The sequence below is a fragment of the Phyllosticta citriasiana genome (assembly GCF_038021145.1).
Source record: "Phyllosticta citriasiana strain CBS 120426 chromosome Unknown IWZ02scaffold_15, whole genome shotgun sequence".
Taxonomy (NCBI): Eukaryota; Fungi; Ascomycota; class Dothideomycetes; order Botryosphaeriales; family Phyllostictaceae; genus Phyllosticta; species Phyllosticta citriasiana.
The window spans coordinates 9985-24198 of NW_027117292.1; the positions used below are offsets into that span (position 1 = coordinate 9985).

The 14214-nt window shown below is 43.9% G+C and overlaps 2 protein-coding genes across 2 annotated transcripts; both read left to right on the forward strand.

The window, feature by feature from the left end:
* The first annotated feature begins 6581 nt into the window (after nt 1–6581).
* Nucleotides 6582–8375, forward strand: IWZ02DRAFT_84718 (histidine phosphatase superfamily). The gene has a single exon (XM_066771305.1). It carries the CDS (start codon nt 6665–6667, stop codon nt 8120–8122), a length of 1458 nt encoding a protein of 485 aa, XP_066618875.1. The 5' UTR covers nt 6582–6664; the 3' UTR covers nt 8123–8375.
* A 2761-nt stretch (nt 8376–11136) lies between these two features.
* Nucleotides 11137–12626, forward strand: IWZ02DRAFT_461537 (BNR/Asp-box repeat domain-containing protein). Its single transcript, XM_066768221.1, has 2 exons — nt 11137–11699; nt 11755–12626. Exons 1-2 carry the CDS (start codon nt 11296–11298, stop codon nt 12521–12523), a joined length of 1173 nt encoding a protein of 390 aa, XP_066618876.1. The 5' UTR covers nt 11137–11295; the 3' UTR covers nt 12524–12626.
* Nucleotides 12627–14214: the final 1588 nt, after the last annotated feature.

The window sequence follows — 14214 nt, forward strand, 5'->3', positions numbered from 1 at the left end:
GAGTGATAGGCTAAATTAAAGTATTATTTAATACTAGTTAACTTATATAGCTCCTATATAAAGGCTAAAATGAACTAAGGACCTTAATCTAATAGTATACTTTTAGGATTTCTAAAAATTTAGTAGACGTAATTATAAAAAAGTTAAGATACTCCTTTAGTATAGATTTTCTTTATATAAGGTAAACTAAAGGTTCTTTAGGATAACTAGTCTATAATAATAAGGATATAATTAAATCCCTTTTAGTCTTACGGTATCTCTTTAAAATCTATAGCTAGGTGTTACTAGGGACGGTTAGGAATTAGTAGAGGATATAGAAGGCTAGGTGTCTTATTAGTAAATTTATAGTTCTAGTAGTAAATATAGTAGTTTCAGCTATATCTCTTAATTATGTAAGTCTAGCTAGGCTAGTAATAGTATTACTATACTAGCTTTTACATTTTATTAATTCTAGGATAGGTAGTAATGTAAGTAGTATATATTACTTTAATTATTCTTACGTAAAGGTTATCCTAGTTAGGAATAACTAATGCGCTATAGTAAAGAAGTAATCTATCCTATAACTTCTAATATAATTCATTTTCCGGTTAAAGAAAGGCTATTTCCCTCTATAGTTTAAGATCTAGGTTTTCTCGATTCGCGCGGAGGAGCTCATTAAGGAAAATTATTAGTAGAGAAACTTCCGGCTCCATCATTATAAGTAGGACTACCTAGGAAGTAGGAATAAGATACTACTCTTATACGGCCTTTAATTTCTCTTTTTAAGTCTTAAGTTACTCTTACTTTCTTATAAGAATATCTATAATAATATTTTCCTTTCCTAGTTAGTAGGTAAACCGGACTTAGTACTTAGTAAGTTACTTAGCCTATCTTACTTATTATATAGATAATTAGTACTTAGAAGTAAAGTATTCTAATGCTTAATAGTCTATAATTATAAGAAAAGGTTTATAAAGGCCTATAAGCATAGATCTCTATTCCTCTAGTCCTTATATAATAGCTAGGAGTTCTTTATTAGGTATTCTATAGTAGAGTTCAGTATCTAATATTATCTTAGAATAAAAGGATACCGGTTTCTATTTATAATCTTTTTAATATTATAATAGGACTCCCATAACTACTCTATTACTTATATCTATTTCTATATAAGTATCTAAAGTTAGATTATAGTTTATAAGTAGTAATTCACTATATATTAGTTTCTTAAGGTTCCTAAAAGATTCTTCCTTAACTAGTCTAAGTTATTACTACTTTACTTTTAAACATAGTTTCTCTAGTAGCTAGCTAATTCGTCTATAGTTAGGAAGGAATCTCTAATAAAAGTTATAGAATCCTAAGAAAGACTAAAGAGATTAAAGGGTTATAGGTAATTACTAGGTATAAATAGGTTTAATTTTTTATAGGTCTATTAATATACCCTTAGTAGAGATAATATATCCTAGAAATTTCGTGTAAGTAGTTAAGAACTTACTCTTTTTTATATTAGCTTATAGTCCTACTCTATATAATTATTATAGAACTTTAATAACGTCTTAAGTATAATTATACGGGTTTTTAGAAACGATAAGAATATTATCTATAAAAGTAATAATAAAATTATCTAAATAGTTAAATAGAACTTAGTTAATAAAATATTAAAAAGTAGTAGGCCTATTACTTAGCCTAAAAGGTAAAACGCGGTATTTAAATAATCTATATCTTATACGGAAGGTAGTATATTCTTTAGACTACTTTTAAAGGCGGATTTAATAGAAAGCTTATTAAATGTCTAGTTTTATGTAGACCTTTCCCTTACCTACTCTCTATAAGAGTTCTAAGATAAGAGGTAAAGGATATAAGTCCTTCTTTATCTAATCATTTAACCGTTAGTAGTTAATATAAATTCACTAACCACCTCCGGGTTTTTTTACTACTAATACTAGAGAGGCGTAGGGTATATAGCTCTTAGTAATAAATCCTTTCTTTAAGTTCTCTTAGATGTATTCCTTTACTATAGCTAGCTATTCTAGGGACATTCTATAGAGGGGACTTATTAGTAAGCATAGAGAATCCTTATATATAAGAGAAATTTAATAATTAACTCCTATATAATAGGGTAGTAGCTAATTAGATTCTTATTTTAAAAAGATGTTACGGTAGTTTTTATACTTAGAGGGTAAATAATTATTAAGGTATTTATTAAAAGCTTCATCTTTATTAGCTTCATTAATATCATTAAGTGTAATAGAATAGAGGTTTACTACTTCTATTAGTATTTTATAGGTAGGTTAATTTCTATAAGAAAGGTAAAAAAGGTTTCTTAATTATTAACTTTAATATTATTAGAGATATATATTAAAGAAACTAATTAGTTTATCTATAGATCTTTACTTTATGTAGATAATTTTAGAACTTTTAAAAGATTTAAAAAAGAAATTCGGTCTAGAGGATCTAACTAAATAAGTTATTAGTTACGGTAATCTAGAAGAATATAATAATGTGTAAGGAACTAGCGGCCTAGAATGATATTATGGCACCTAATATCTAGTATAAAGGCGTATATTATAACTAGCTAATGTTAGAAATGGAATTATAATTAATAAATAAAATTAAGTTACTTATTTATATATTAGTTAAACCTAGAGACTTTAAGGTTCCTACTAGTAATCTTTCTTTTCTTAATCCCTAATTCCCTAAGTTATAGAAGAAGTTAAGGATAAATAAAGCTAGATCTATTTATGCTAGTATTAACTAGGGCATAAATAGGTATAGTATAACTACTAGCTATAATTATAGTTTATATAGTAAACGGGTGTCCTCTAATAAGGTTATAAATATTTACCTATAAATTAGTAATTTATAGAGCTCTAAGCTTATATCTTAGGGAGGAGACTTCCCCTAAGACTTATTATTTTCTAATAAAGAAGAGTATAGTTCTAATATCATGTACTCTTCTCCTTCTTCTTCTATTATAGTATTAACTATCTTTACTTTAGTTTCTAGGCACTATTAGATAAGGTATCTAAACTTTCCGTATTAATAGTAGGGTCTAATATTACCTTAGAGTTCCGCTTTTCCTTTATGTATTAGATTTTCCGTTATTATATAAGGAGTAGGTCTCTATAATAATCTTAAAAAAGGCTACTCTCTTAAACTTCTACCTATTAAAAGAGTGGATTTACCTACTTATTCCTATTATTATTTCTTTATATAGTCTTCCTAGGATGATAAAGATATATTTCTACTATTTTAATACTTAATTATACTTTATATAATAGGGTATACCTTTTAAAGGTATTCTTTAAATAAGATAGAGTTATCTTATTTAATTCCTACTAAATAAGTTTATAGTAGGGGATCTAACGAAGAGTAAAAATCCTCTTTCTATTATTCGTACGGAAGATTAGCCTCTAAAGCTAGGTATATAAACTCTAACTAGAACTTCTAAAGATCTATAGGAATTTTATAATAAAGGTCCTTTAGCTTCTTCTTTACATCCTTTTACTAATGCGGATTCTTAAATACTTACTTAAGCTAGTAATATAAGTTAGTATTAAGAACTAGATTATCTATCTTCACGTAAGTATATAAAAATAGTACTAGATGCTATGCTACCTTACCCTATATCCTTAAGAGGATATAACTTATAATAGCTTCCTTAGTATCTATAGTAGTACCTCTTTTAAAGTAGTCTTTATTACTATAGATTTTATTATTTATAAGTAGCTACTAATACTTATACGTAGGGTTTTAGCTATTTATTAATTTAGGTAGGTTAGGCACTCTTAGTATATATTTCTTCTTCTTCCGGGATCTATTCTCTTCTAAATACTATAAACTTATTAACTTAATAGTATCTTTACGTAATATCATTTAATAACTTATAATTCTTTCTACTAAGTTAAGGATAACTTATTTAAGAGTCTTAATTTATATCTTTACGTAAATAGTAATATCCTATATTTATCCCTTTATAAGGGAGGTAATCTTAGATTAATAGTTATTAGCTTCTTCTAGTAGAATATGCCTAAAAGCTTCTTTAACCTAAAATTATATTATATAAAAAAGACCTTTCTCTTATACTTATATATTAAGCTTAACTAGTAATAGGGAGTAAAAAGATTATAATAAGAAGAGGAATACCTATCCTCTTCCTTCCTTAGATTTATAAGGTAATTTAGTACCTTCATATAAGGGTATTTATTATTAACTACTAGACTCCTCTTAAGTACTAGTTATGTAGGCTTAATTCTTAGCTATACTATCTATATATAGAATAGTCTTCTACTTTCTTATAAGTAGGTATGGGGAGGATGCCTCCTTAATATTTATATACTATACTATAGCCTTATAAAGACTTCTATAGTTAATATATACTTAATGCTCTTTAGTCTTTAGATAATACTAATATACCTTACTAAGATGACTTAAATTACCTTCTTAAATAATAGGCGGTTATGTATAAGGCTTAAGCTATATATATAGTATACCTAGTTTAGGTATTCTAATACCTCCCTTAGGTAATAAAAAAGTAGGATAGGGATAATACCTAGAATAATCTTCTATATCTATTATGAATTATTAAGCGGCTAATATATAGGCTTTTACCTAAAGGCTATCTACTTAGTTAGATGTATATAAAATTAAAAGAACTTAATTAAAGTTAAGTAGAGAAGAGATAAAGTTAAGTAAAGTCTTATTAATTATTATAAATATAGAAGATACTATATACTCTTCTATCTTCTATATATATTTATATAAGAAGTAAAATGAGAACTAAACTCTCTCTTTACTATGTAAATTACTACTTTAGTTATATTATTAAAATAGATAAGAAATTAATCTTCTTATTACCGCGTAAAGTTTTATTAGCCGTTAAGTAGGCTATATATTCTTAGTAGTATTTATTATCTATTAGTACTACTAGCTTACACGGCTTAGCTAGTTTATATAGCTTAGTTATAATTATCTTCGGCTTATTAAGTAATCATATAAGGGCGTAGTTATAATATACTCGTATTACTAGTATCTAATAGCTATTACGTCGCGTCTAATAGCCGTATCTAATAGCTATTACGATAACTATCCCTATTATCTAATAAAGCTATCCCCCTAGTATAAATATTAGGTTACCCTAAAATTATACTATTAGGGATAGTACTAGAATGCTATAGTAGAGTATATATATAATCTACCTTATCTACTACCCTATACTATATTTACTTTTCTATATATACCTTCTTCCTACCCCTCTTCCTTTTACTACTCTTACTTTATACTACCTATCTACTTAGATAATAGTAGGAAGGCTAGTTCTTAGCCCCCCCTTATCTAAAAAGAGCCTAGATAACCTATCTATCTATAATAACCCTATACTAATACTATACTAAGAATTATACTTTATTATATAAGACTCTTTAGCTAGGCATCCCTACTTACCTTATAAATATATATAGTATCCTCTATAGATAGCTCCGTCTTAGATAGCCTATAGCTCTAGTAAGACGTAAAATAATTAATTAATTAATTAATTAATTAAAATCGCCATCGCGACGAGGCACGTGACTCTACTACACGTGATCTAAAGACTGGCGAATTTTTGAGCTCAGCCTCAAAAAGCATTTACACCGCCCCTTTACCCACGAACGACCATAGCAGGTAAAAAACTCGGAACCCCGTCCGCTCTTCCATAGATAAGCTACCTTGCGGCCGATTAGTAGTTGCGTGGGTGACCAGCAGCGAATCCCGGCTGTTGTACGTTTTGCACTCTTTTTGCAGCGGTCGTGTTGTCGTTTTTAGGTGGTGGACTCCCGGTCATTCCCGGTTCGGAGGTTGTACCGTGCGAGCGGCGGGACGAGACGGGGAGAGCCCTCCCCTCAATGCTGCGCGTGCGAACGACAAGCTTTTCTTTGCGCTGCGGAACATTTTTCCGGGCTGACCGACCTCGACATGACGAGGTGAGTCTGAACGAACGACCGCTTCAGGCCTCCATCGAAGAGTCGACCGCGTCGCGTTACATCTTTGAGCCGTCCGCCCCACGCAGCGGCAAAGCATGGATGGCTCTCGCGTGGGACTGCCATTATGACCGCAAAAGGCGTTTGTGCAGCAAGCGGATGCGGGAAGTCGGCCAGCCAGTTGTTTGATGGTCTGGAAGCAGGGACCCCGCTCCCGGCGTCGCCGCCCGCCACCTGACCGCTCTTTTTTTTTTTTTATCACCACAGCTTTCACAGGCAGAGTCGGCGTATTGCGCCGCCGCATCTGCATCTCTTCGGCCACCGTCACTACCTGGCCGACGGGCCCGGCCGCCCGCTGATTGCTAGCGCTCCCAAACAAATCCTCGTCTCTTTGCCCTTTGCGGCTTGCCCGCCGACGTCTGCGTCTGCCAATCCGTAATAGCACAATTGCTTACCCCCCCCCCCCCCCCAAAAGGTTGCTCCCGCCCGTGCCTTGCCATTGATCGCTGCTCTTTTGCGACTGTGGAAGCCAGGGCTTATCAAAAGTCAATGCAGCTGTAGCTAGCTAGCTAGCGGAGTAACTCCACCCCACTTTGTCCAATGCAGTGAAAAGGCAAAATCGACCACCCCGTGAGCCATTTAACCATAACGCCCTTCGCCGCATTCCAGCTCTCAATTCCCTCTCGGAGCTTGCTTCAATCTAACTCGGGCAGTACACGATAGCCGCCATCATGTACTCGGCACTCGGCGCCCTCGTTCTTGCCCTGCCGCTCAGCGTGTCCGCCGAGACCGTCGTGGGCGTCTACATGTACCACCGCCATGGCGACCGCACCCCCAAGGCCCTCAAGCCGGCCAACCTGACCGACCTTGGCTACCAGCAGGTCTACCAGAGCGGCGAGTACTACCGGAGCCGCTACGTCGACTCCAGCGCCGACGTCAAAATCAACGGCCTGAGCAGCGACATTGTCAAGCAGAGCCAGATTGACGTCTCGGCACCATCGGATGATGTCTTGCAAAACTCTGCCATGGGCTTCCTGCAGGGCCTGTACCCGCCCGTTGGGACCTCGTCGGCCACCGAAACCCTGAGGAATGGCACTTCCATCACGGCGCCTATGAACGGCTACCAGCTGATTCCCATTGCCTCGACGAGCACTGGTGCGAGCAGTGAAGACAGCGCCTGGTTGCAATCCACTTCGGACTGCGGCCAGTCTGAAGTCAGCTCCAACAACTACTTTGCGTCGTCCGACTACACCAGCCTGCTTTCGAGCACCAGGGACTTTTACCAGGACCTGATGCCCGTCGTCAACGGTACTTTTGAATCCGACTACGTGACGTTCAAGAACGCCTACGTCGTCTGGGACCTCATCAACGTGGCCGAGATCCACAACTCTTCCATCAACTCGTCCGACCTGCTCACCAACGAGACCCTCTTCCAGCTGCGCACGCTGGCCGACAAGCACGAGTGGGGGCTCGCGTACAACGCGTCCGACGACCTCCGCGCCATGGCCGGCATGCAGCTTGCGGGCGAGATTGTCTCATACCTCGACAGAACCATAACGGGCAAGGGCGCCAGCAAGTTTGGCATTCAATTCGGCGCCTACGCCACCTTCATGTCCTTCTTCGGCCTGGCGCAGCTGCCCGCCGCCAACAGCGACTTCCGCGCCGTTGTTGACTATGCTTCATCCATGGTGTTTGAGCTCTTCACGCCCTCCGACGACGTCAGCAGCAGCGACTTCCCCAGCTCCGAAGACCTTTACGTGCGCTTCCTCTTCCACAACGGCACCGCAACCAACGCGTCCGAGCCCGTAGCCTACCCGCTCTTTGGCCGCTCCAACACCACCATCTCCTGGTCTGACTTCAAGACCGAGATGAACAAGTTCGCCGTCTCAACCACCGAGCAATGGTGTACCAAGTGCGGCAACACGACCGGCACCTGCGCCGCCTATGCCGACTCGTCCAGCTCGGGCTCTTCTGGTGCTAGCAGCAAGAGCAGCACCGGCGGTGGCAACGGCATCTCGACGGCCGTCGGCGGCGTCATTGGCGCCATGGTCACCCTCGCCGTCGTCCTCGGCCTCGAGGCTCTTATCATGCTTGTTGCTGGCTTGCGCCTCGTCCGCAAGCCTTCGACCAAGGGCGTCGCTGGAGCTGCTCAAGGCGCGGACGCCGAGGCCGAGAAGTTGGCCGCTTAACGAAGAAAAAGCGAGCCTGTGGGATTTCGAATGTTCGAATTCACCATGGACGGGTGCGGTGGGCAGTGCGGTGAGGAGTAGGATGAACCGCGACTAGTGCATCCGAAACGCTTCGATGGACCATGGTTTTCCTTTGCATTCGGAGGGCGACACAGGGATCGGAATTCAAAGGAAGTCAAAAATGGGGCAACGCGAGATTTTTCCTGTCTACTCGATGCGTAGTGTACGCATCGACTTGGCTGCTGTTATTATACCCCACCTTCATACATAGCTTCGTAGAAATGAATTATGAGAATCGAAATTTAGTCCGCTCGGCTTTTCCAAAGTCGGCCGGAGTGGTGATGAGGACCGTCGTTTTCCTTTTCGGAGTCGCTGTGGTGGCATGTACCTGCGCAACTCTGCCGCTGGAATTGCGCGGGCCGCGTCGTCGCCTTTCGAGTAGGTGAATGGACACTGGCACTTCCTGCCGAATGTCGAATGAGGGGTGTGGGGGCATGGGGCTACGCTCAGGTTTGGACGGCGCGGCGTTGGTATCCGAAGCCAACATGACGGTGCGAAGAAGTCTTGTGCGAGCGTCTTTGAGGAGCCGGTAAAGTAATCTTGACATTGTTTTCCTCGTGATGACCGCCGGGGTAAGAGGGTATGTGGTACCAAGCGTGAGCTGAGATCCGCGGACTCAGCCAGACGCAGCGTCCAAAAAAGCGACGGCGCATGTAGGGCTGCGTTTCGTCGATACGATCCCAAAGAATGGCGTCTTGGATTTGGCCAGCCCCCTGGGCTGTATTTCTGCGTCCCAGGCCAAGAGGACGGCGGATTCGCCGCCAAACAGTGGCACGTAGGAACACAGGGCGCCGAGGAGGAGAAGATGGCATGATGAGCCCGCGACCTTGGATGAAGGCGGTCGTTTGAGGCAAGCTGTAGTATCACCACCTCTTGAAAGGAAACTGCTGCGGGTGGAGTCCTCGTTCTCGCATGGTGTTGTAAGACCTAATGGCCCTTGTTTCTAGGCGTGTAGAATGCCAGTTGGCGTAGAATTCATTCATAACTTTGTCTTATGAGGTGCAGAAAAGCTCCTGGTAGTGTCTGGTGTTCCAACGTAATCGGCGCTGTGGTGGTGATGCTGCTGTAGAGTTCGATGGGCCGAAGAGTTGGCGATTTTGGGGTGTTGCAGGTGAAAGGGCTTGTCGATGGCGAGAAGCACTTAGCAGTCCAGCTCCCGGGTCAGCCCTTGGTCGGCCGAGGGTCGCCTAAACTGCCTGTTTGAGGAAGACGTCGTTGGGCGCGTGTTCCATCACCACGGAAGATTCCACGGAAGAGCGGTCAAGATTGGGTTTCGACGCAGGACAAGAAATCGTGTAGTACCGGTCCGACCAATGTTGTTGTGCTGCACTTCGTCCGTGACCTGCGAGCTCAGTCCAAGACGAAGCCGGGCGTTCCTGTTACCCGGAAAACTCGAGCCGGATGGGCGGCGGATAATCGTCACTTCTGCCGCAATCCAACGGGCGGGCAGGGCTGTTCGTGCAGCGCTGCCCATCGCTTCCTCGACCCGTGTCTAACGCCATATTGATACGAGAAGTCAAAACTCTAAGGACTTTGTGGGATATGATCCAACGCGTCGGTGGACAGAGCACGATGTTGACATCAGCCGTTTCTACCACGCACAGCCATCACTGCGCAAAAACCAAGCGCGTGGCATTATCAACAGCTCGGCTGATCCAAGCCGATTCTCTGCCCAGCGACACATCTACCGGATTCAAAAGTCGCGGAATGGTCAAGTCTTACGAAGATCCTCGGCAAACAAATATTGAAGTTTGACTTTCTGCGGGCGCAGAGGAAGTAAACCGTCTCGCGATACCAGAACCTTCATCGCCCAAAATACTTAAGCTTGTTTTTGAAGCTTTCAAAACAGGTGCGGAGAAGCCACAACGCAGACCGACAAAGTGCCTTCGGCAACCAAGTACCCATGGCCCAAAGTGAGATCTCAAGATGGCCTGTCAACATTCCAGAAACTTTATCCATCCAATCAAATACATCTTTTTCCCCTCAGCACCAAGGGTCTCCCGCGCAGCTCCGACCACCGATCCAAGATGCATGAACAGCAAGCGCGAAGCCAAGAAGCGCGTATCGTGAAGTTCTGGTGGTTGCTTTGATTGCGACACACTGACTCGATTTTGAGAAGAGGATGAAAACGACAGCTTCGTCATTGCAAAAATTGACCGCCTTGCCGGCAATGTGCTGCGCCCTTCAACAAGCTCCTTTCGGCAGGAGTGATGCACGATTGGTGGTGGTGTCTGGATAAAAAACTCCGGGAGAAGATGCGGCTGGAGGCGGACCGAGTGGAGTCGGGTTCTTGCAAGGTTTTGCGAAAATCTCTAGAAAGGGGAACGCGGGCAAGCCTTGCGCGAAACAGCCAATGGGAACATGCGGACTGCAACAAGATTAATCGTTCATCAAGCACCTCCGGCTCTTTGCATGCAGGCCGAACAAACCCGCCGCGTTGAAGGCGCAATATTGGAAAATGTCTGCTTCCATTGCTTCCAACAATCACGACAAAGACGGATCAGCACTGATAGCAATGAGCAACTAGAAAGTACCATTGCGGAGTGAAGTTCAGCTCAGGAGAAACACCATTGGTTCTAGAAGCCAAACCGCAGCCATACGAAGTTCAAAAGTCAAAATCGCGGGCGTTGTGAAGCTTGTGCGAGTAGTGGAACCAACGCGTCCCGCCGTCCGTGCTACACACTCTTGTTTTATCGAGTAACACCAGCATGCGGTGACTGCCAGACCTTACTCCCTCCCTGTGGTCTGCTTATCTTGGGATTTTGAGTTGCCTGGTAATTTCACACGCGTTGAGAAGCTTTGTTCCGCTTGGCCACGCCGAGTGCTGTTGACGGCCGCCATCATTGCCTAGCCCGACACGGCAGTTTGCACTTGAGCCAAGATTGCGAACGGACCATTGAGGCGGCTTTTGCGCTGCAGTTTCTATTTTCGCACCCACCCTGTGATGCTTTGGAGATGATGCGATTGGAGTGCTTTTGTATATGAAATTGCGAGCGTCCTCTTCCCGAATCTTTGCACCTCGCCGTCATAGCTAACATCATCCAACCTCCTTCCCTTCAATCAACGACCTCCGTCAGTCTCTGCCTTCTGGCCTTTGACGAACTCACGCCACCATGCTGTGGTCTTCCATTTTTACCGGCCTCGCGGCCCTTGTGTCTGTAACCAACGCGGTTACTGTCTTCACGGCGCCATCTACCTTCAAAAAGCCAGGTGTTTCCTATGCTCGTGCTATCGTTCTAGATGATGGCACATTTCTCGTGACCAGCGAGCATTATTCTGAAGAACCCCCCGTCATGTATTTCTACGAGTCGAAGGACGGAGGACGTAGCTGGTACCAGAAGTCGAGAGTGGAAGACACAACACCAGAAAGGGCGGGCCTTCGGTACCACCCGACATTAATCCAAATACCCGCCGCTCTTGGTCAATACCCCGCCGGCACCATTGTTTTCTCTGCTGCTGCGGTGCCCGAGAATATAGCTACCACCAAGATCCTCGTCTTCGTCTCCAGGGATAGGGCGTAAGTAACCTTGGTTGTCTCTGCATACACGAGACAGACGTCTAACATTTTACAGTGCTACCTGGGAGTACGTGTCCACCGTTGCTGAGGGTGGCGCTGCTCTGGAACAGAATCTCGCGACTCCTGTTTGGCATCCGTTCTTCTTTTTCCACGACGGCAAGCTTCTCTGCTACTTCTCCGACTCACGCGACCCGGCCCATGGTGTCAAGATTGTCTACTCAGACACCAGCGACCTCAGGTCTTGGAGCGACCCGGTCGGCCAAGTGGCCTACGAAGACAGGGCACTTCGCCCCACCATTGCCACGGTTACTCAGATTGGTGACAAACCCGGAGTAAACGGAGGCCCTTCGGTCAACCAGTTCCTCATGACATACGAGTATGGCGGTGCACCAGAAACTCCATTCGCTGTGCACTATAGGATCTCCGATGATCCCCGCAACTTCGACCCCGCGCCCGACTTCGTCCTTCGAGGTCCCAACGGTGAAGTTCCCTCTGGCGCACCTTACGCGGCGTATGTTGGTGGTGGCGCGTCTCCCACCGACGGAACCGTCATCATCAGCTCCAGCAATCAGTACGATTTATATGTCAACCGCAAGGCTGACGCCTCAGGACCTTGGGAGACACTCTACACCGAAGCTGCTCAGGCTTATGCCCGTTGCGTTGTACCTCTCAACGCGGAGCAGGCCCTCGTGGTTGGTGCCGGCCGTCTTGACCCTGGCAACTATGGCGAGTTGAACAGCATCCTTGCGGACGTTGTGGACCTCAAGGGCTTGCCGCCCGGTAGCAAGAGTAAAACCAAGGCGTTCAAGCGTTGGAGCGCATGAGGAAGGGTTGGGATAACTTGAACATGCGTTGACACCCAAATTTCCTTTTCCTTTCTGTGAGAATAATGGCGGGTCTTAATCGAAAAGAAGCTCTCAATTAACATGTCTTGACAACCGATTGTTCGCCTACGATGTGTCACTCTTTGCAAGGTTGCTTTCTCGTGAAAGCCCATATTAGTCCACCTCGTGATTCAGATGCTTGTTGATGAGGCGATTTAAGATGTGCGGACTGTTCGGGTGAAAACCATTCTACCGTGAAGAATATTACAAGCATTGCTTCTGAATCGCAATATTGAAGGACAGACTCTTTTCGAACCAAAAAAATGCCCAAAAAGGCGCTTAACGCGCGGCATGAAAGCCCGTATTCAGCATGCAAAACGTCGGCATCGGTTGAATCTTGACAGTTGTGGCTTCGAGCTAAGGTTTGCCGCAATTTCTCACGACTAAAACAGCACCGGACACTGCAAAGTCCGGTCAGAAACGACTCAGGAGGAAGCGAGCCTCACGGAAGCTTACCTTGTGTTTGACTTTTAATGTTCAGTCTGTTCCTGCCAAGCTGCACTGGCCAAACTTTGTATCTCTTTTCTCTTAACGTCATCCGGCAGTGACTTTTGCAGCCCGCGTCGCGCTTTCTTCAACATCAGGTCGAGGAGCTGCTGATGTTAGCCAAACCTCTTCTCCAGATAGACGAGAACCAGAGACATCTGCACGATTCTCGTCTTGTAGACTCCGTTGGCGAGCCTGAGGCTGGCGGCTTCTTCCATTATCTGCTGAACTTCGTCGACGGAAAAGAAGCGTCCAAGCAGAACGACTCTCTCAGCAGCCATCTCCCAATACCCTGACACTGAGACAGACTCGACGAGCTCGTCCATGGTAATCTCTTCTACTGGCAGAGGAAGTGCCTGTTGCGTAAAGCCTCCAGTGTCAGTCCTTCCAAAGCATTCGGCCGCATTTTCTCGGAGTTGCGGCGTCTTTTCTCCCAATTCAACAGCTTCTCCATCAGATTTTACGGGATGACGTTGGCCAGTCAGTAAGCGTCTCAGGTCAACTCTGGGGGCGCCGAAGCGCAAAAAGGAATCATCGTCCGTGTGTTGTTGAGCGCACTCAGATTCGGTGTTGGCCATTATTTCATGCGCAGCTTCGGCAACGAGACCGTCAACGACGAAGGAATCTTGGGTGACTGGATTGTAGCTTATGTTTGGCGTTGCCGGTTCTACTCGAGAAATGTGAGCATGATCTTCTGGTGCATCGATGGAGTGGACTAGGCTACCTTGGGGCCCTCCTTGGGGATCCTCTCCTCCTTACGCATGGCTCCCTCTAAGTTGCGGTCATTGAGAATCTCAGCATTGTCCTTTGACTGCTTCATTTTGGCGTGACCTTCATGCTTGATGTGCACCTTTCCTGAGTAGGAGATAGACTGAAATTCTGAGAGTGTGTGGCTGTCCGGGATCCAGAATGGCGCTTGTATGGCTGAAGGGGTCTTAATGTCGAGGAGCTTCAAACCACCACCAGAACAGTATCTGTTGCCGTCGACAGAATGGTGCTCTTGCTCGAGACCACTTCCCGCCTCAACTTCTAGCTTTCACCTTGTCGGATTAATACACTGATCTAGCAGAAAGGTGACCCTAGAGTTCCAGTTTGCTCCAGCGTCGGTCAGGACCACTTCGGATAGACCGCCCCCATTTGCTGCT

Excerpts from the sequence above, each read along its gene's own strand:
- IWZ02DRAFT_84718 (XM_066771305.1), top strand. The coding sequence starts at position 6,665 with ATGTACTCGGCACTCGGCGCCCTCGTTCTTGCCCTGCCGCTCAGCGTG.
- IWZ02DRAFT_461537 (XM_066768221.1), top strand. The coding sequence starts at position 11,296 with ATGCTGTGGTCTTCCATTTTTACCGGCCTCGCGGCCCTTGTGTCTGTA. Across the intron at positions 11,700-11,754 it reads TTCGTCTCCAGGGATAGGGC|TGCTACCTGGGAGTACGTGT; the intron begins GTAAGTAACCTT and ends AACATTTTACAG.